This window comes from Lissotriton vulgaris, chromosome 7 (genome assembly GCF_964263255.1).
Source record: "Lissotriton vulgaris chromosome 7, aLisVul1.2, whole genome shotgun sequence".
NCBI lineage: Eukaryota > Metazoa > Chordata > Amphibia > Caudata > Salamandridae > Lissotriton > Lissotriton vulgaris.
The window spans coordinates 410,618,025-410,639,014 of NC_141695.1; the positions used below are offsets into that span (position 1 = coordinate 410,618,025).

The window sequence follows — 20,990 nt, forward strand, 5'->3', positions numbered from 1 at the left end:
GCCGGCAGAACTGGTTATTTTTTTTGGTTCCGAAACATGGGAGTCGGGGCCCATAGGTGGCAGTTTTTTGGTCGGTTCTGAGTGTGTTTTCGGCGTCGATGTGCCGGTGCCAGTCTTCGGCGCTGAGTGCTTGGATGTCGAAGCAGCAGTCGGCGGGGATGAGGAAGATGGCTTCTTTTTCGGCACCGGGGGTAGGCTGACTAGAGCCCGAGTCGCCTGAAGGCTTAGTAGGCTTCTTTACCAAGCTTGAAGAAGGGGCATGGGAAGCAGTCTCTCAGCGTGCACCCAGCCCAGAGGGCGAGAGTGTGACCGAAGCCTTTTTGGAGGTTGTAGAGGAAGGGTTGGGGTCGACGTGTGTACTTACGACCCGCTGTGTCGGAGGGATGTCCTCGATGTCTGAGTCCTTGGCCTCGGAGTAGCTGACGTCTTCTTCGGCCCGCTGCTGTCTGGCACGCCGATGCCCTCTTCAAAGATGTCATCGGGTATCGAAGCTGATGAGCGAGCCATGGTCCTTCGAGCTCGTCGGTCCCGAATTGTCTTTTTGGAGCAGAAGGAGGCACAAGCCTAACAGTCCCTGGCCTTGTGCTCTGGTGGGAGGCAAAGTTGCATACCTCATGGAGATCGGTGTGGGGAAACTTCGACCCACATTGAGGATACTTCTTGAATGTCGTCCTTTCCATGAGCCAGAAGATTCGGCCTAGGTAGGCTCGAAGGCCTTCGTCGATGACCAGAATCGAAGACTTCGAAGTTGTCAAGACTCGTGTTGGGAGGCAAACGCGTTTGAGACAATACCGTCGGAAACAGGTGAGGGATTACGCACTGAATGAAAACTCGGTTCGAAAACGGAGCGCAGGAAACACATCTGAGCCCGATAGCGGAAAAAAACAATCTAAGGATGGAACAGATGCCCATGCGCAATGTGATACAAAGGAGGAGTCGCCTATCTTGTGATTTCCAAATAACTTTTCTAGACAAAAACAAGTGCAAACATCCGGGCCCAACACTAGATGGCGATCTATGCAATAGTGTGTAATCTGCAGCTCATATGCCTTGAACAAACAAATTCGGAAATACGGACCATATGGGGTGGACATCACCTCCTTCCAGTTCAGACTTGACTCCACTGAATGATGACTTGAAGCAGCAGAGGACAAGCTCGACCAGATTGCCTGAATGCCAGACCTGGGCCAGAAAATGTGAGTGAGCCTGGAAAACTAAAGTCAGGAGGACAACGTTTCAATTTTGTAGTGCTGGAATCTGAGGAACAAAATTATAAGATGGCATTCTTTAGGTCTTTTCTCCCTGAAATCTCCTTGCACTGCTGATTTATATCAGGAAGCAAACATAAAAGGAAAGATGTTTCCCACTCTCTACCCGCAGTTCCTTCAACACGATGTCCGTTAATAGAGATTCAAACCCCAAAACTCTGAGGCTTTCTTACTGTAGGATCGCAAATAGACTGCAACCTTTGATTATCTGAAAAAATTAGTCAGGCGTCGATTTTTAGTTCGGAAGTTACGTTTTAATCTAGTCAACACTACCACAGGTTTACAGGGCTTTTTGACAAAGGCACTTCTTGGCCACATTAACTATGTCCTGCAAAATAGATAAACTAGCATTAGGCAATACCCTGAGAATCAATTCAAATATGGGATTCTGTAATTGCTCCTCATGCCTGTACAGGGGCATAACACAGGCCCCTGCAGCCCTGGCTGTGCGGGGGGGCCCATGCTCCAGGGGCCCCCTCCGCAGTCCTGCCAAGTATCACGCTACTACAGGCATGAGACTAAAGCATTTCAGTGTGGTACTCCGCATTACCGCACTGAAATGCATTGCCACGCATATACATAGTGACTCTCTCTGCGTTATCACTGAAGCTCTGCTGTCTAAAAGTGTAGCAGCTGGCTGCGATCAGTTATGGCATGTGCATGCAGGCTTGGGGCGCTCGCCTCGAGGTTCACACTCACTGTTACAATGTTATGTAGCTAGTATAAATCATTGTGCTTGCGCCGCTGGGAGACGTCACATCCTGCTGCCAGAGGGGAGGTCCGTTTGTTGCAAGGTGCTGGCTATGCAGGTTGCGCCAAATTCAATCACGGCACTCTCAGCCTCGAGGTGCTTGCTACCGGTCGCAGCCCACGTAAGTTTAAGTTGATGTAAGCCTGCCGCTGTTACTCTAAAGGTGAAATGGGTGGCTGCAGACTGGCGCCGCATGAAGTGTGTTTCATGTTGTTGGGGCCTCTTTGACAATCAAGTACTGTCACAAACCTTGTAAGAAGCCTGCGGTGAATTGAATTAATAATGGAGCTTCTGACCGGCGGTTGCAGCGGCCGCCCAGGACAGTGTCTGTCACTGGACAACAGCAAACTCTGAGGACAACCCTGACTAAGGAGGCGGGTGGTAAACGACTCGAAGTAAGTACCAGCCACTGAGTTTCGTTTAACACCATGGGCTGCACTGTAGTGCTAAAAAATCTTTCAAACGGTTTCAGTTGCATTTGTTCCCGGTATTATATGCACTTTATGGAATACGGAGGAGTTAACAGTTTCCGTGTTTTGAGAACATCTCTTTGATATTTTTTGTTGTCTATTTTTGAACTTTTTTGCAGTGCGAGCCTGAACCGAAGAAACGCTTTAAAGTAGCACCAGTTTTTAGGCCTGGGCAGATTAGAGTAATTGAATGTTATGCCGTTCAAATTACCTCATGGCCGGCTGTGCGCGCACTCTACCACATAAAGATTTGGGAAGCAAATCAGCATAAGGTGCTTTGCTCTGAGCTGATAAGTAGAGTCGCTGTATAGCTACAGGTAAACAAAAAGAAGAAATATGTAAATAAGATGGTTTTAGAGGAGCATAAATGAAACTTCTACAAGGTTGAACTGAAGAGTTTTTACCAATGTGCTTCTTGTCGCGTTACACACAACATCTAAAGTCGCGAATTTGCAAGCACTGTGAGGCTTCAATCAGTCTGTTTCTGTTCCATATACCATATATATATATGAAACACCAGAATCCTGACACGATAAAGATCGCGATGAAGCAGGTACAGACCACACGATGTGAAAGTGAAACGTGCTTTATTCCTCCTTGAGTGGCAGCATGACGCATTTCGACCGGGGAACCCAGTCTTGATCACATCAAATATATAAATATATATATATATATATATATATTCACTGAAAAAACCATAGGTTTCACACCAGTTATAGTTAGTTGGAAATTTTACTGACATAAAAGCATTGAAATTCCCACGTTATAGTTAGTTGGACTCACTATAACTTGCGCGTGTAATGCACTGCTGATGACATCACATATTACATAACTCATGACATGGTCAGTGACATCACTCATGACATCACTGATGACACCATTCACTGAATGTGTGTCTTTCTGAAAAATAAATATTAGTGAGTAATGTTTACATTTTTAGATATATGTATTAGTGTTTCACTTTGTGTATAAGTAGCTGCATGGGTTGGTGAGTAGGTACATGTGTATGTACATGGGATATTAGATGTTTTATTAGTATCAGTATGAGTGTATTGTTTAGTGTGGGAATTACTTACAACATTGATGCATGAGTGACTGGCTCACTGTTTGTATGTGTTTTGAAGACAGCATATGTGCAGGACTGTATGGGTGGATGAGTGTGTATATGTGTGTGTTAGTGAGTGAATGACTGTCTCACTAGTGTCTTTATCAGTAACGACATATGTTTTAATCTGATATATGTGAGTATTGATGTTTATAAGTGAGTATATGTGAGATTGTAAGAGTTCCTGTTTAAATAAGTATGTATTTCTATAAGTAATTGTTTAAGAGAGTGAGTATGTGTAAGTTTCCTTAGAAGTAAGGTGGTAGTGTGTGTATAGCTGTATATGCAAATTAATGGATGCTCAATAGTTTATTTGCATGTGTGATTATGTGTGTGAGTAACTTTTGGATGACTGTCGGTGTGTAATAGGATGTATAGGTGTTTCACTACATATGATGAGTGAATATATGTATGAGTGACTATGTAGAACTGTTGGTGAATGAGTGGATGTGTATATAGATGGTGGTATTACTGAATTGGTTGTTGTAACTGGTATGGGTATCACCACTTTTTTGGAAAATGTTAGTTTTTATTTTTCAATATGTGTTTCAAGGGTTACTTTACAGTGAAAGGAGGTCAGTCTCTCTGTCACAAGGATGGTGTCATCAGTGATGTCATGAGTGATGTCACTGACCATGTCATGAGTGATGTAATATGTGATGTCATCAGCAGTGCATTACACGCGCAAGTTATAGTGAGTCCAACTAACTATAACGTGGGAATTTCAATGGTTTTATGTCAGTAAAATTTCCAGCTAACTATAACTGGTGTGAAACCTATGGTTTTTTCAGTGAATTTCATAGGTTTTTTAAATGCAAAATTCCTAACTATAAGTCTCACTTTATAAGTAAGACTGTTAACGCTCTAGTTGTTCTTGAGAACACTCTGGTACATTCTATCATTGGGCTATAGTTGGGCTACATATGGCTGATATTTGGGCTACATTAGTATTTTTTTGTCTCTGGTGGCCATCTTTGGGCTACATTTGGGCTACATTTGGGCTGTAACATATATATAGCCCAATGTAGCACAATATATATTTTTTAAAAAGTTATTTTTCGTAAAAACCACTTGAGTATAGCAAAGGCACATTGGGTTACCAGTCCCTACAAATTTTCCCATTTAAAAAAAAAAAATATTATTGTTTTTATTCTTTTTCTTCCTAGGAGCGCTCCCGGAGCGCGCCCCGGTGAGCGCCTCGGAGAGCGTACTCGTTTGAAGCGCCCAGGGGAGCGTCCTGTAAGCTCCAATATCGCGAACGAAAACATGATCGGGACGTATCGCGTAACCGCGTGATGCGTGATATGACGCACAGCGTAAGCGCACCCGGAAGCACGCATGCGCATACGATCGCAAAACGTTCTGGCGCGCTTACTCTACGCGACCCGGGGCGCGCCGCGGGGCGCGTAGTGTAAGCGCTTTGGGTCATGTGACCTGAAAATAACACTTTTCATTGGTTCACAACACTTTTGGTTTCTAAATGATGAAAGCCCTGCTCATGTGACTTGAAAATAACACTTTTCATTGGTTCAAAACACGTTTGGTTTCCAAATGATGAAAGCCCTGGTCATGTGACTTGAAAATAACACTTCTCATTGGTCCAGAACAGTTTTTTTTTCCAAATGATGAAAGCCCCCTCCTTTTTTCTTTATTCTGACTTTGTCCTTTGACTGAGGAAGACCTGTTTGGAGATCTGTCTCTAATATATTCTTCTTAAAAATGGCTACAGTAGCAGCAGCAGCTGGAGCATCTGCCCCACCACCACCACCACCATCAAAAAGACCACCAGAAGATCACATTGGTGGTCAAGAAGAAGAGGAGGAGGAGGAGGAAGAGGAGGAACGCTCAAGGCAGTTCCTGCAAGAAGTTCATCAGCCCTACAAACCAAAAAAGCACTTCGTATGGCAGTTCTACAAAATCCCAAGGGGTTTCAAAAAAGTCAACGCTGCGAAGGTGACTTGTTTGATTTGTGATGCAGAGCTGTCCAGGGGGAACCCTAACAAAAAATATTCCTTCGGGAATCATACCATGATTCGGCACATGATCCGTTGGCACCCAATCAACTATTCTGCTGCGGAGGTAAGGGACCTCTGCAGTAAGCTACCCCCTTCATCATCTAGACCCTCAACATCAAAAGAACCAACTCCATCGGGTTCAGTGGCAACAGAGACAATGCCTATCGTACAACCCAAATTTAACGATTTTAAAATCATGTGCAGCTATTGTGGTAAGTTAATTTGCTATGGTGAGCAAAGTGTTAAACTTATCATCTGTGCTGGGGAGAACCATAAGTGCCCGAAAAAACCCTAATTTTTTGCACAATTTTTTTTGCTCCAGTTGAGCCATTTACAATTCCCTGTTTTTTGTTGCTCCCCCAAGAAAATACAAAAAAAATATTAAACTGTTCAGAAAAGCCATAAAAAGTAAAAAATGTTCCAAAAACAAACAAAAAAAACAACAAAAAGAAAAAAAAAACAGTTCTTTTCAGAACTACCTCCCATTTATATAAAATGACTTAAATTTTTAAACTCTGCCATTCTCTTTTCTCCCCGGTGCGCTCCCCGGTGCGCGTACCAGGCGCTCCCCCCGCGCAAATCGAAAAAAATATTATTTTTTTTGCCCCGCGGGGCCCTTTTATAGCCCCCACATGAAACCTAGGGGGTCAGAGGGGTCTACTCTGCCCCCTAATGGTCTTTTCCTCCTTTGTTTTGGCCACCTCTTGTGTCTCGATCATACCGAGACACAAGATGGCGGCCGCTCCGGACCGTTTGGAATGTTTACAGACACCCGAGAGCCAATCAGCTTTCCGTGCGCAAGTCGCGTAGCGCGCCCGGAGCGCTCCCCGGAGCGCGTACCGGGGCGCTGCCATAGATATATATATTTTTTTGAACCTAAATTACTCATAATCCACTGGAGCACATATCTTGAGACATAGCAAAGGCACATCGGGCTACCAGTCCCTACAATTTTGCCAAGTTTGGTGGAAATCCATTCAGCCGTTCGGGCTAAAAGTGAGGTCGACCGCCCTATGGAAATTAACATGGGGAAAACGCGTTTTGGGACCCCCCTTTTATCTCGGCCCCCGCTTGACGCATCCCCCCCAAACTTTCAGGGAAGGACCGGAGCTCGACGAGGCCATTTTGAGGAAATTTTCAGGCAGATTCTTCAACGGGCGCCAAAGTTATTCCAAATAGAATTTTCAGATTTAACTTAGAAAAAAATCCTAACTATAACTACCTACTGGCAACCGCCAGTAGGTAACATATATATATATATATATATATATATATATATATATATATATATATATATATATATATATATATATATATATATATATATATATATATCACGTTCACACTGCTGCTTGAACGACCCTCAACCAGACAACGCTGATGCCGTCGGTAGCAGCAGCCGCTACCTTAATGCTGTGAGTACTGGATCCCACCAAATAGAAGGAAGCAGAGACGGCACACCAGGAAACCTTGCACAAAACCCTTTATTGTGCACTCGTTAACCCAAGACGACGCGTTTCGGCGTAAGCCTTTTTCAAGTAACCGCCATTTTGTTTTTTGCCACACTTATAGTCCCACAACTATTTCAGTACACAATAGATATAAAGAAAATACTTAATGAAAACATTAACAATGAAAAGATAAATTCAACAAATTATGTTTCATTATGTCAACAATTCAGCATTCATTGTATGCATGTTGGTGAGTGCGTCTAGTGTGGAAAGTAGGCGATGTCAGACTACCCCGCTGCCAAAATTAATAGTGGTCGTAATAGTTGTTGACAATGAGCCCTGCCGAGAACGTTAGCAAAATAATGTATTATGCAACGGAGACCCGCATATATCAGTGTCAAGGTAAATATTCCTCGTGACGTGGTGCCTACATCGGCTTGAAACCGCTAGGTATCATGGGGAATGTAGTCTGATACCGCGGATCGGGACCATAGTCCCGAGATAATATATGGGAGCTCCCTGATTTGAATGCGTGGTTAATGCCATCGGATGGGGCTATGTCAATGGAGGAGAGCTCCCCTCGTAAATGGACCATCATATAAGATTTGCCAGGGGGTGGTGGGCGGTGAAAGGTCAAGGTATGAGTGCTTTAATTTAGGATGAGTGTAAAGTGAGAAATTACGATCCAAATGCATGTGTATATACAGTGAAAATTCAAAGAAAAACATAAAAATTAAGTGACAACCAACTCAATTTAAATCCATTATCCTGAGTATGGTGTCATGTTCCTATGTTCAACTATTAATGCATTACATACAATTCAAACAGTGGGGATAATGCCATACAGTCTACCAAATCCTAGAGGCTGAGCCACCCCACTAATTGTCTTACGCTTGTCTAAACATAGGAAATTTGTAAAAATAAAACGTGAAAAAGTGTAACACACAAATCATTCATCACAACGCGGGTATACTTCTGCTTAGTCCTGGTCAGTTCTAGGAGCCTATATGGGATGCCAATTCTTCCCCATAATTAAGTCCTTTTGGGGCCTTACTCTCCATGTCAATAATTCTTCTGGACTCTCTCATCCTAAGCTGCGTTTCACAGTCCCCACCTCTGATAGTTCTGGGTATTCTATCTATTCCATAGAATCTTAGACTGCCATTGTTACTACCATGTTTTTCTTCATAATGGCGAGCCATGGGGTAATTGTGGTCTTTATTAGAAATGGCACGAAGGTGCTGCAGAATCCTGGTTTTTAGTGGATGCTTGGTGCTTCCCACGTACTGGAGCACACATGGGCATTCCAGTACGTAGATAGCGAAATCGGTATTGCAGTTAATGGGTTGACTAATGGTACGTGTTTGACCTGTTCCTGTTTTATAGCTCTTACAGGATTTACCATTGCGGTCACATTTACAACTCCCACATGTAGTGAAACCATTGGGAATTGGGGGCCATTTCGTGTTTTTGTCTTCACCGGGATAGCTTCGAACTAGTTTATCTTTTAGGGATCGCGCCCTTCGGTACGTTATCTGTGGTCTGTTACCCACTAGTTCCCCCACAATAGGGTCAGATGTTACTATATTCCAGTTAGCTCGCATTATTCTTTCCAAGGCCCAGGCTCCCCTACTGTAGTTAGTTATCATCCGGGGTGGATTGGGTCGGGTGCTATTCTCCAATTCTTTCCTTCTGGAGTCACTTTTAGATGTACTGAATAGGACTTCCTCCTGTTTAAAACCTTGGACTTTGGTCTGAGCACTGTTTAGTACCTCATCACCATATCCCCTTTGGGTGAACCGTTCCATCATGGCCTTTTGTTCCAGATGGAAATCTGCGTCGGTGCTGCAATTGCGTCGAGCCCTCAAAAGCTCCCCATAGGGGATACTTCTCTTCAGGGGAGTCGGATGGTGGCTCGACGCATGCAGGACCGCATTTCCAGCTGTGGTCTTCCGGAAAAGACGTGTTGTCAAATCCCCATCCTTTACCTCTACTGCCACATCCAAAAATTCACAATATGTTTTACTGATTACATAAGTGAATTTAAGATTGAGGGTGTTGTTTCCTAGATGGCTGATGTACTGTCTCGCTAGTGTTTCGGGGCCGTTCCAGATTAAAAATAGGTCATCGATGTACCTGACCCACATGAGAATGTGGTCAGTGTACATCTCAGATCCTTCAGCCCAGACGACCTGTTCCTCCCACCAGCCTAGGAAAAGATTCGCTAGGCTGGGGGCAAAACAGGTCCCCATTGCGGTCCCGGAGAGTTGCCGGTATACCGCCTTTTCAAACAGAAAAATATTATTTTCCTGGAGACAGAATAACATCATTTTTTGTAGCATAGTATTATGCCTCCAACAATCCACATGGCGGCTCCTTAAGTAGTGCATACAAGTTTCCACACCCTTCACTTGATTAATACAAGTATACAGAGAGCATACATCCATACTGATCATATAGTATCGCTCCTCCCATTTCACATCATGCAATCTTCTAAGAAAGTCTGTGCTGTCTTTGCAGAATGAGTTCAGGTTTTGTACATATTCATTCAAGTACAGATCCAGGAATATGGATGTGTTCTCCAATAATCCTCCATTGGATGAAACAATAGGACGCCCTGGTGGTCTAGTGGGGTCCTTATGGATCTTGGGGAGGAAGTATATACAGGGGATGCGCGGATTCTCTGTCTTTAGGAATTTGTACTCGTCAGTGTCTAATAGACCAGTGTGGTACCAGTCCCCAAGTAGTGAGTGATATTCCTTAATGGTACGTCTATACCTTTCCCAATTGATGAGTTCATAACATGACGAGTCACTCAACTGTCTCATGGCTTCTTCTTTGTAGTCCTTGTAGTTCATTACTACTACATTGCCCCCCTTGCCGGAGGGCTTGATTATAATGGAGCCATCGTCCTCTAATGCTTTCATTGCATTTCGTTGTTCCTTGGTTAGGTTGTCCCATTTAGAATTCTTGAAATTCATTCGTGTTCGTTTTAGCTCATTCGTCACCACTTGGTTGTATGCTTCAATGTTGTCGAATGGGACATTAGGATTAAATTTTGTTTTTAGTTTCAGGCCACTGTGTTTGACTCGTAACTGGAGTAACAGGCGAACGAGTCAAACACAGTGGCCTGAAACTAAAAACAAAATTTAATCCTAATGTCCCATTCGACAACATTGAAGCATACAACCAAGTGGTGACGAATGAGCTAAAACGAACACGAATGAATTTCAAGAATTCTAAATGGGACAACCTAACCAAGGAACAACGAAATGCAATGAAAGCATTAGAGGACGATGGCTCCATTATAATCAAGCCCTCCGACAAGGGGGGCAATGTAGTAGTAATGAACTACAAGGACTACAAAGAAGAAGCCATGAGACAGTTGAGTGACTCGTCATGTTATGAACTCATCAATTGGGAAAGGTATAGACGTACCATTAAGGAATATCACTCACTACTTGGGGACTGGTACCACACTGGTCTATTAGACACTGACGAGTACAAATTCCTAAAGACAGAGAATCCGCGCATCCCCTGTATATACTTCCTCCCCAAGATCCATAAGGACCCCACTAGACCACCAGGGTGTCCTATTGTTTCATCCAATGGAGGATTATTGGAGAACACATCCATATTCCTGGATCTGTACTTGAATGAATATGTACAAAACCTGAACTCATTCTGCAAAGACAGCACAGACTTTCTTAGAAGATTGCATGATGTGAAATGGGAGGAGGGATACTATATGATCAGTATGGATGTATGCTCTCTGTATACTTGTATTAATCAAGTGAAGGGTGTGGAAACTTGTATGCACTACTTAAGGAGCCGCCATGTGGATTGTTGGAGGCATAATACTATGCTACAAAAAATGATGTTATTCTGTCTCCAGGAAAATATTTTTCTGTTTGAAAAGGCGGTATACCGGCAACTCTCCGGGACCGCAATGGGGACCTGTTTTGCCCCCAGCCTAGCGAATCTTTTCCTAGGCTGGTGGGAGGAACAGGTCGTCTGGGCTGAAGGATCTGAGATGTACACTAACCACATTCTCATGTGGGTCAGGTACATCGATGACCTATTTTTAATCTGGAACGGCCCCGAAACACTAGCGAGACAGTACATCAGCCATCTAGGAAACAACACCCTCAATCTTAAATTCACTTATGTAATCAGTAAAACATATTGTGAATTTTTGGATGTGGCAGTAGAGGTAAAGGATGGGGATTTGACAACACGTCTTTTCCGGAAGACCACAGCTGGAAATGCGGTCCTGCATGCGTCGAGCCACCATCCGACTCCCCTGAAGAGAAGTATCCCCTATGGGGAGCTTTTGAGGGCTCGACGCAATTGCAGCACCGACGCAGATTTCCATCTGGAACAAAAGGCCATGATGGAACGGTTCACCCAAAGGGGATATGGTGATGAGGTACTAAACAGTGCTCAGACCAAAGTCCAAGGTTTTAAACAGGAGGAAGTCCTATTCAGTACATCTAAAAGTGACTCCAGAAGGAAAGAATTGGAGAATAGCACCCGACCCAATCCACCCCGGATGATAACTAACTACAGTAGGGGAGCCTGGGCCTTGGAAAGAATAATGCGAGCTAACTGGAATATAGTAACATCTGACCCTATTGTGGGGGAACTAGTGGGTAACAGACCACAGATAACGTACCGAAGGGCGCGATCCCTAAAAGATAAACTAGTTCGAAGCTATCCCGGTGAAGACAAAAACACGAAATGGCCCCCAATTCCCAATGGTTTCACTACATGTGGGAGTTGTAAATGTGACCGCAATGGTAAATCCTGTAAGAGCTATAAAACAGGAACAGGTCAAACACGTACCATTAGTCAACCCATTAACTGCAATACCGATTTCGCTATCTACGTACTGGAATGCCCATGTGGGCTCCAGTACGTGGGAAGCACCAAGCATCCACTAAAAACCAGGATTCTGCAGCACCTTCGTGCCATTTCTAATAAAGACCACAATTACCCCATGGCTCGCCATTATGAAGAAAAACATGGTAGTAACAATGGCAGTCTAAGATTCTATGGAATAGATAGAATACCCAGAACTATCAGAGGTGGGGACCGTGAAACGCAGCTTAGGATGAGAGAGTCCAGAAGAATTATTGACATGGAGAGTAAGGCCCCAAAAGGACTTAATTATGGGGAAGAATTGGCATCCCATATAGGCTCCTAGAACTGACCAGGACTAAGCAGAAGTATACCCGCGTTGTGATGAATGATTTGTGTGTTACACTTTTTCACGTTTTATTTTTACAAATTTCCTATGTTTAGACAAGCGTAAGACAATTAGTGGGGTGGCTCAGCCTCTAGGATTTGGTAGACTGTATGGCATTATCCCCACTGTTTGAATTGTATGTAATGCATTAATAGTTGAACATAGGAACATGACACCATACTCAGGATAATGGATTTAAATTGAGTTGGTTGTCACTTAATTTTTATGTTTTTCTTTGAATTTTCACTGTATATACACATGCATTTGGATCGTAATTTCTCACTTTACACTCATCCTAAATTAAAGCACTCATACCTTGACCTTTCACCGCCCACCACCCCCTGGCAAATCTTATATGATGGTCCATTTACGAGGGGAGCTCTCCTCCATTGACATAGCCCCATCCGATGGCATTAACCACGCATTCAAATCAGGGAGCTCCCATATATTATCTCGGGACTATGGTCCCGATCCGCGGTATCAGACTACATTCCCCATGATACCTAGCGGTTTCAAGCCGATGTAGGCACCACGTCACGAGGAATATTTACCTTGACACTGATATATGCGGGTCTCCGTTGCATAATACATTATTTTGCTAACGTTCTCGGCAGGGCTCATTGTCAACAACTATTATGACCACTATTAATTTTGGCAGCGGGGTAGTCTGACATCGCCTACTTTCCACACTAGACGCACTCACCAACATGCATACAATGAATGCTGAATTGTTGACATAATGAAACATAATTTGTTGAATTTATCTTTTCATTGTTAATGTTTTCATTAAGTATTTTCTTTATGTCTATTGTGTACTGAAATAGTTGTGGGACTATAAGTGTGGCAAAAAACAAAATGGCGGTTACTTGAAAAAGGCTTACGCCGAAACGCGTCGTCTTGGGTTAACGAGTGCACAATAAAGGGTTTTGTGCAAGGTTTCCTGGTGTGCCGTCTCTGCTTCCTTCTATTTGGTGGGATCCAGTACTCACAATATATATATATATATATATATATATATATATGTAACAACAGACCACTCAGGCTAGAGACTGCCGATTTTTTAAGTCAAAAATGGCTTAATTGTAGCTGTCACCACCCTAAAATGCCTCTGCTTCAATATGGGAGTGCTGGCTCCCAGGTATGTGTGTACACACTTGGAGAGAATTCTGTGTGTGTATATGTGTAAACGGGATGTCAATATGCAGATGCACACTCACAAGATACAGAGAAGGTGCAGGGTTCGTGGTAATCTCATGTGTGCGGCGATGGCAGGAGTATGAATGCACATTCGTCGATAATCTCATCAGGTGTGTGGATGTCGATGCACTGATTTTTGTCTGTGAGTACATATAAATTCGATAATGTAAATTAAATTCAGTGTGTTGCAGGTGAATGAGTGCAGATTGAGTACAGGCAGCGAGTCTGCCACTGCGAGTTCCACGTTGACTGACAGTGGCTCCTCCACAAGTACACTTTAGTTTTCACCATATAATACTTCGCCCCATCGGTCAGCCAACAGTGAAATGCCACTCCCTGTGTGCCACAAGTTTGCTGCCTGTTCTCATGGGGACCATTGCGAGAGCAGACAAGCTTTTATAGTCATCTCTGCTGAAGCAGGATCTCAAAAGATCTGACTGCAGAGCCTCCAGTGCTCTGCTGATACACACCAAACGTTTCAGAGTATAAAAATAGTCCCTCATGAATATAAAGGAGGAGGGAGGGGTGTAATTTCTGATATTTATCTGTTGCCTCATCTTCGTGGCTTGATTTTGCTCTCTAGCAAGTGTCACTCATAGTTGGTGAAAGGTCACTCATAATTACAATGAAATTATGAAAATGTCACACATAGCAATTTGGAACCATGGCAGCTCTGCCTCCGCGGCCGCACAGCCAGTACATTGAAAACATGTGGGCGACCTTAATTTAATTATTGCCAATGCTAACTAACCTTTCAGCAAAGTACAGCCACGCGCAGCTGCAGTGAGTGTGACAGACTGCTCTACTTTGTGCAGTGCACTGAGGCTGTGCCCTGGTACTTTAATTTCTTAACGTTTGCATGAAATGTCATCGACCAGGCTGGGCTCCGTGGTTAACACTGGCTTTTGCGCTGCGGCGGCAGTCACATGACGTCATGGCGTCACAGGGCTGCAACATCACTCATTTGCCTTCACGAGTGGGGCAGCAGTTAAGATTCTAAAGTTACGTTTTGCAGCCTACCGCTGGGTTAGCTGCCAGTCATAATCATGCCCCTCATCCCCTGTGCCTCCAGTGCCTCTAATCATGAGGCCCCTGTGCTGCCAGTGCCTTGCATCATGATGCGCCCCGCCTCGCCCACAGGACTGGACTTCTGAAGACTGATCTTTGACGAGGTCTCAGTTAATATCAGGTCTGTAATATCCGACCTGCTTCTTGGATGGATTTCAAATATATTTAATTTTACAGACTCCCCCTTAACATGAAATCGAATTCACCAACTTTTAGAATCCATTTTTTCCTTTTGCTTGTGCTCACATCACTAATCGTGTAGGCTGTTAATATTATGGTTACATATTTGTTTAACTACCATCAGGTTACACAGCTCTAGAGACCTTCAATTTATGTTGTTTTCCACTAGTTTTAAGATCGTCTTTAAGTTTCTTGTTGCTAAAATTAGTGTGATTTCTGATACTTATGTGTATGTTTCCCTCGTCTTTGCTTGATTTTGCTCACTAAAAAGTGTCACTTATAGTTGTTGAATGTCACTCATAATTTCACTGAAATTATGAAAATTTCACACATAACAATATGAAACCTTGGCAGCTATGTTTGCCCTGTCTTTTGCCGTCCGCTCGCGCCTGCCACTGAAGCTGCAGGCCAGGCCTCATGTGAGTCAGTGTGTCGCCTACACATTCTCAAGTTTGAAAAGTTGTCTCACACAGCATAATTTGCAACCTCTGTGTCTTCAATGGAATGTGTGTATATTTGTATAAAAACACACTTATTGATTCATCGCGTCAATCTCTCCTCTCTAGCTCCAACCTCTCAGTGAATAAATAGACACCTTTCAGGAGCAATCGACGTAGGCCTAGAGCTCTTGTAACACCAGACAAGATAGTGTCTTCCTGTAGTCTGATTTAGGAAATACAAGCTTGTTTTTGTAAGCATTGGAATTATAAGTGCACAATTGGACAGTGCAATATCGCATTTGTTTCACGATACCGAGGAGTAACATATTCCTCCTACGTGAGCAGCACAAAATGCATGTCTGTGGGCTACAACGTTGTGTTACACTATGTGCTGGTGATTGTCTTTCTAATGCCACATTTTGCAAACAGAAACAAAAGACAGTGCCTCCAATTTTGAATTTATGTTCGTTGTATTTGTATAGCACCTTCTCCAATAAACATGGGTCACTCCTATTCTGGGCATCGTTGTAATGGGGTTTAACAGTGACCGGTTGCATATAGCTCTCTTTGTTTAGTTATGTATGACAGGTAGAATTTTGTTCATGTCGAATTTAGTAATGGGTAATGTTGATTAAAGTGAAAGTAAAATTAATGTAATGCTGACCTACTCCTTTGTTCTGTGTTATGTGCATAGATGTATCCATTTGACCCAGTTATTTGCTGAGGTAAATGTCTCCTCGCCGATGGGTTTTAGATATGTGCTTATAAAAGGATGTATGTACTTGTATGCATCCGGACCCCTGGGTTGCATGGCCCAGAATATGGAAAATACATGTCAAAATCATTGCAGAAACGCCAATTTTCAAGTTATACTCCATTCTGTATGGGAACTTTCTTAATAGTGGGGGGGCACGGCACTGAGGAATTCCATCACACTTCATTATTAGGATGTTAACACCTCATCCTGAGTCCCTCGTAAAGAGGGCCATAGTGTGGAGCTGCTGTTGGGCTCACAGCTCTCTGGAGACAGTGCTGTCTCTTCTTGAACTACGGCCTTCGGCCTTTGTTTGCACTGTGACAGAGACAAGTGATTTGGGGCTCAGAATGATTGTTGTTTATTCGGTAGCAAACAGGATAAGAAAGTACTTTGTGTTAGCAGACCCCACCCTTAGCCCATCCTTGCACCCATAAACTTCTCTTTACTACTCCTTGACCCCTCCTATTTAGTAGTAACTATTGCTCATTTCTCAGCAGCTTTCCATTGTCCCTCTGTCAATTACAGCGAAATCGTAGGTTGATGTGTGTGGAGACCTATGACACTTTTACAGAAATCTCGACATAGAAAAGATAGGAGGTATGAAGGGCTCTGCTTGTAGGTTTGTGAATAGCATTTTATAGTACATGAGAAGTACTACCTAGTACTACTTTATGTACTACAAAATGCAGTTTGTGAATAGACCCCTTTTTGATCTGTTTCAAAATCTTAACCACACCCCATGCTAAATACCTACAACAGACAGTGTGTTGTTTTATGGTCATTTATACAGGTGTCAAAACGGCGCCTCCCCTGTAGCCTGTAAAGAGGTCCAACCAGCTGTGCACAGCCTCCACTGATGCATGGCCATGGATTCTGCCAGCTCTGCTCACAGCCTCCTCTGCGGCCTGGTGGCCCCTGCTAGATGTGTTCACAGCCTCCTCTAAGGTCTTAAAAAGCCTTGCAAGCTGTACATAGTTTCCTCTGAGGGCTGCAAATGGATCCTGCCAGCTGTGTACCGGCTGTTCAGAGGTCATAGTGGGTCCTGCCAGCTAGCTGTGCATAGTTTCGTCTGAAGCATGTAAATTGATCCTGCTAGCTGTAATCAGCCTCTTCTGAGACCAGTAAATGGATGCTGATGGCTGTGTGCACAGCCTCCTCTAAGTCCCTAATGGGCCCTAACAGCTGCGTACACAGCTTCCTTTCAGGCCTTTACATGAATGCTGCCAGATGTGTGGACAGCCTCCTCTAAGGGAGTAAATGGATCCTGCCAGATGTTAAAGCAGGCTCATTTGAGGCTTGTAAATGTATTCTGCCAGATGTGTGCACAGCCACCTCTAAGACTGTTAATGGATCCTGCCAGCTGTTTATGCAGATAGCTTTGAGGCTTGTAAATGAATGCAGTTGGTTGTGTGCACAGCCTCCTATGAGGCTGTAAATGGAGCCTTCCAGTTGTTTACTCAGTGTGCTTTGAGGCCTGTAAATGGATGCAGTTGGTTGTGTGCACAGTCTTCTCCGAGGTTGTAAATGGAGCCTTCCAGTTGTTTACTCAGTGTGCTTTGAGGCCTGTAAATGGATGCAGTTGGTTGTGTACACAGTCTTCTCCGAGGTTGTAAATGGAGCCTTCTAGTTGTTTACTCAGTGTGCTTTGAGGCCTGTAAATGGATGCTGTGAAATATGTGCACAGCCTCCGACTGAGCAGGAAGACTGTGCACGGACGTCTTTGTTTGTTTGGGCTAATTTCTAGCATTCCCTTGGGTCTTTTGTTGTGGAGGAGCCCTAGTGTGCCTGACCCCTGACTCAAGTATGGGGCCAGCAAAGGGCAAGCACCCAGGGTATGGTGGGGGAGTCTCAGCTTTGCAGAGCACTCCGAGATATGTTTAGAGTGGGCTGTGACACTTGCACTCTGGGGATGACCCCTGTGCTCAGCGTCTAGTTGGCCACTCTCCCAGCATGTGTCTGGCATGTAGTACAGCCCCCTTCTGCAATTCCAGTACAGAGATCCACTCAGACTTGCATATGTGCCCAATCAATTCTGATCTGCAGCTGGCACTTCAAGCCCTGTACTGGGGCACCTCACTCACTGATTCACCTCTACCAAAAAGTGCTGTGGCATAGAGTAGAGTGGCATAGAGTTAGGGCAATCAGCGCAGTAGTTGTAGCGCGCAGCTGCAGCATGGGTGCACCAGTTGCCTCATATCAGTACTGCGGCCAGGCAGCCTGGCTCATAAATTAAATGGTGCGCTTCTGAGCCTTTCAATAGTGAAGATGGGCTGACCCTCTCTCCTGTTTACGAGCCCGGCATCATCGTCTTTTTTGTAGCACATTCTGATGACCAAGTTACATATAGAGCTACACAACTATAGGGGCAGCAATTACATGTTATGGTACGTTATTTATGTTTATATAATGCATTCTATGGAAAATATGGCCCACGGCCCAAATGCCATGTCTGTGCTTACATGTAAGCAAAATGTTCTATTTAATGTGTTGTGTTGTAAGTTTTTGTGTGTTCCATACTATTGAAAAGTGCTCTTCGGGCCACACTGCAGCCAGTTATTTAGTATATCTGCGCTATGTGGGGTGTAAGCCAGGTCTGTCCAGAGCGTTCTGTTCGATGCTTGCATGTGTTTTAAACTACTTACAATGCTCTTGGGAACTGCGTGCCATCCATCTATATGGCAATTCTGAGCTATGTGCTATATAAGCTCTACCCAGTGAGTGCTACTACATGTCAGCGTGTGATATATATTATTGAAAAGTGTTATTGGGTGCTACAGTGTACCACAACAGTCAACTGTACGCTCTATCTGAGGTGCACAGTCAACATACATATGTAAACTGGTTACAAAAGCTTAGTTTTTCTGGTTCCAGTACCCCCTGGGCCCCCACTCTGCCTATTTCTTCCATTTGAAATGTACATTTACTGCTGTAGTGTGAGAATGCATTTCATGAAAAGGAATATAAAGTAGGGTTGCCCAAATAAAAATGCTAGCCATGTGTTTAAAGAGCAAAGAAAGACCTCGTCTTGGTGATAAATAGGGTACAATAAAAAAAGTATCTATTCATTTGTAATGTGACTTTTCTGTCTATGTTCCCTTTAATTATCAGTCATGGATCTCATCATTGAGGCAGTCCTAGAATATAATTAAACTACATTCTATTTATATTTGCAGTTCGCACAGATAAGTGCTGAAAATATGGCTTTAGGTGACTGCTTATGTTTGTCGGGGGCAAAGTGGTAGGTGGTGGGCCAGGCCGCTGGGTGGTGGGGGGGGGCCCTCATAGTGCTTTGCAGGGGGGCCCCCTCAAGTTTTGTTACGCCACTGGTCCTATATTCATTTGGTTGATTCATTAGCGCTTTGCCCCCGGACTATGTTTTTTACACCAGTACATTATCAATATGCCTCAACCCTCTTCTCACAGCCAACATGCAACCTGGACTATTTGATGACAAATTAGTTTATCCTTGCACTGTCCTCATATATTGTGAACAATAACAAACCTCCTTGAAGTTGGACAACACACTTGGCAGGTTTTGAAGGATGGAGGAGTCTGATGTTTGGAAGATGTTGCAGCAAATGAAGCACATCGTCATAACCCAAACTTCTGCTGAGCTCCTCCAGATCAGTACCATGTTTGGTCTTCACAACCTCCTTTAACTTTCGAAGCTTCAGCCCAGTGGCAAAGGTACTTAGAGTGTTGGCAAGTAACTCTGATGCCCTCTGGATCCCTGCAAAAGAAGAATGAAGCTTTGAGAGAGGATAAGCCTTTAATGTCCCAATGCAATCCCTATGTCCTTTAATAAGAAACCATATACAGACTGCGCTATAGATAAACCCCTTCAGATGGTAGAGAATGAGTGTTGGAAAGTGGGTTACTGGTAGGGGCAAATGTAGGTCTGCCACTGGCAATAAGGCCATTAACACCTGATAGGACTCAGCATAGGTCTTAGAAAAGTATTCCTTTGCTCAACCCTAGTTAACGTGGCTGCAAGCAGACAGATTTAACTTCAAAGACAGGTATGTAAAGCATTTAAAAACACATTTTCAGTCAATAATTAAGACATAAAACAAAATAAAAATCAAACACCAATTTATAAAAATAGGTAATATTTTTATCTTTTAAATTACACCAAAACAAAAATAATCCACTGTAGGGAACCAGAGATATGAATTTTTAAAGATTAGTCACTTTCTAGTGCTTAGAAACCAACAGTGCCACTTAAGTCATTTCGTTTTCTCTGTCAGGGACACACCTTTATAAATTGTTCTGAAGAATTCTCACCACTGTAGTGGGCCGCCTTCTTCAGCAAGCGGGGTCCAGTTAGAACACCTTCCTGGCGTTCTGAATGCGGGTCCCAAAGTATCCAACACACAATCCAAGGTTCTGGAATCTCCAAGAGCGTTCTTAAAAGTGTGAAACTTCAATTCCGCAATCCACTTGAACAAAACCCTTACAAATCCACTGGTACTCCAGGCTTTGAATTCTTTGTGGGTCTGTCCAGGTGGGCTCTGTTAACCTGTAGCTTGCAGGGAGTCCACTCTTGAGTCCTTTGGCAGCAAGGTAATCAACAAGGCTGCAGTTTCACTTGGTGCAGTCTTCAGAGGTCAGGCCTTGGAGTTCCTTGCACAGCAAAATCATCAGCAGGGCACTTCTTGCTTCATTCAGTTTCAAGCAGCAGATCTGGAGGGCTCTGCCCCTCTCAGATACTTCTTCAAAATTCTCTGGGTCAAGCACCAAGTCACTGCTGACCAATGAGAGCAGGGCAACTCCTCAAAGTTATGACCACCTCCTGTGGAGTTTGGCATTAGTTTGTCCCAAAGTGCATAATTCTTCCAAATCCATAATGGCTGATTTTCCAGCAAGGAGGTAAGAGCTGGATAAAGGCACCCCCTGGGATGTCTTATTTCCATGGACTCTCCCCCTACCATCTGCACATACCTTCCTTAAGCCTAGCCCTGACTCTGGGTCAAGACTGTCAGAGTTGACTGAAACCCAGGCCTCCCTTCTTCCTTTGAAGAGCATAGTTTACGACGCCAG

The 20,990-nt window shown here is 43.7% G+C and overlaps 1 protein-coding gene across 2 annotated transcripts in view; it reads right to left on the bottom strand.

Moving 5' to 3' along the window:
• LOC147701756 (uncharacterized) overlaps positions 1-20,990 on the bottom strand; it is a 157,216-nt gene that overhangs the window by 116,309 nt on the left and 19,917 nt on the right. For both annotated transcript variants that reach the window (XM_086930376.1, XM_086930375.1), the window contains exon 4: positions 19,453-19,680. In XM_086930376.1, coding sequence (XP_086786502.1) covers positions 19,453-19,680 — 228 coding nt within the window. The remainder of the gene's footprint in view (positions 1-19,452; positions 19,681-20,990) is intronic.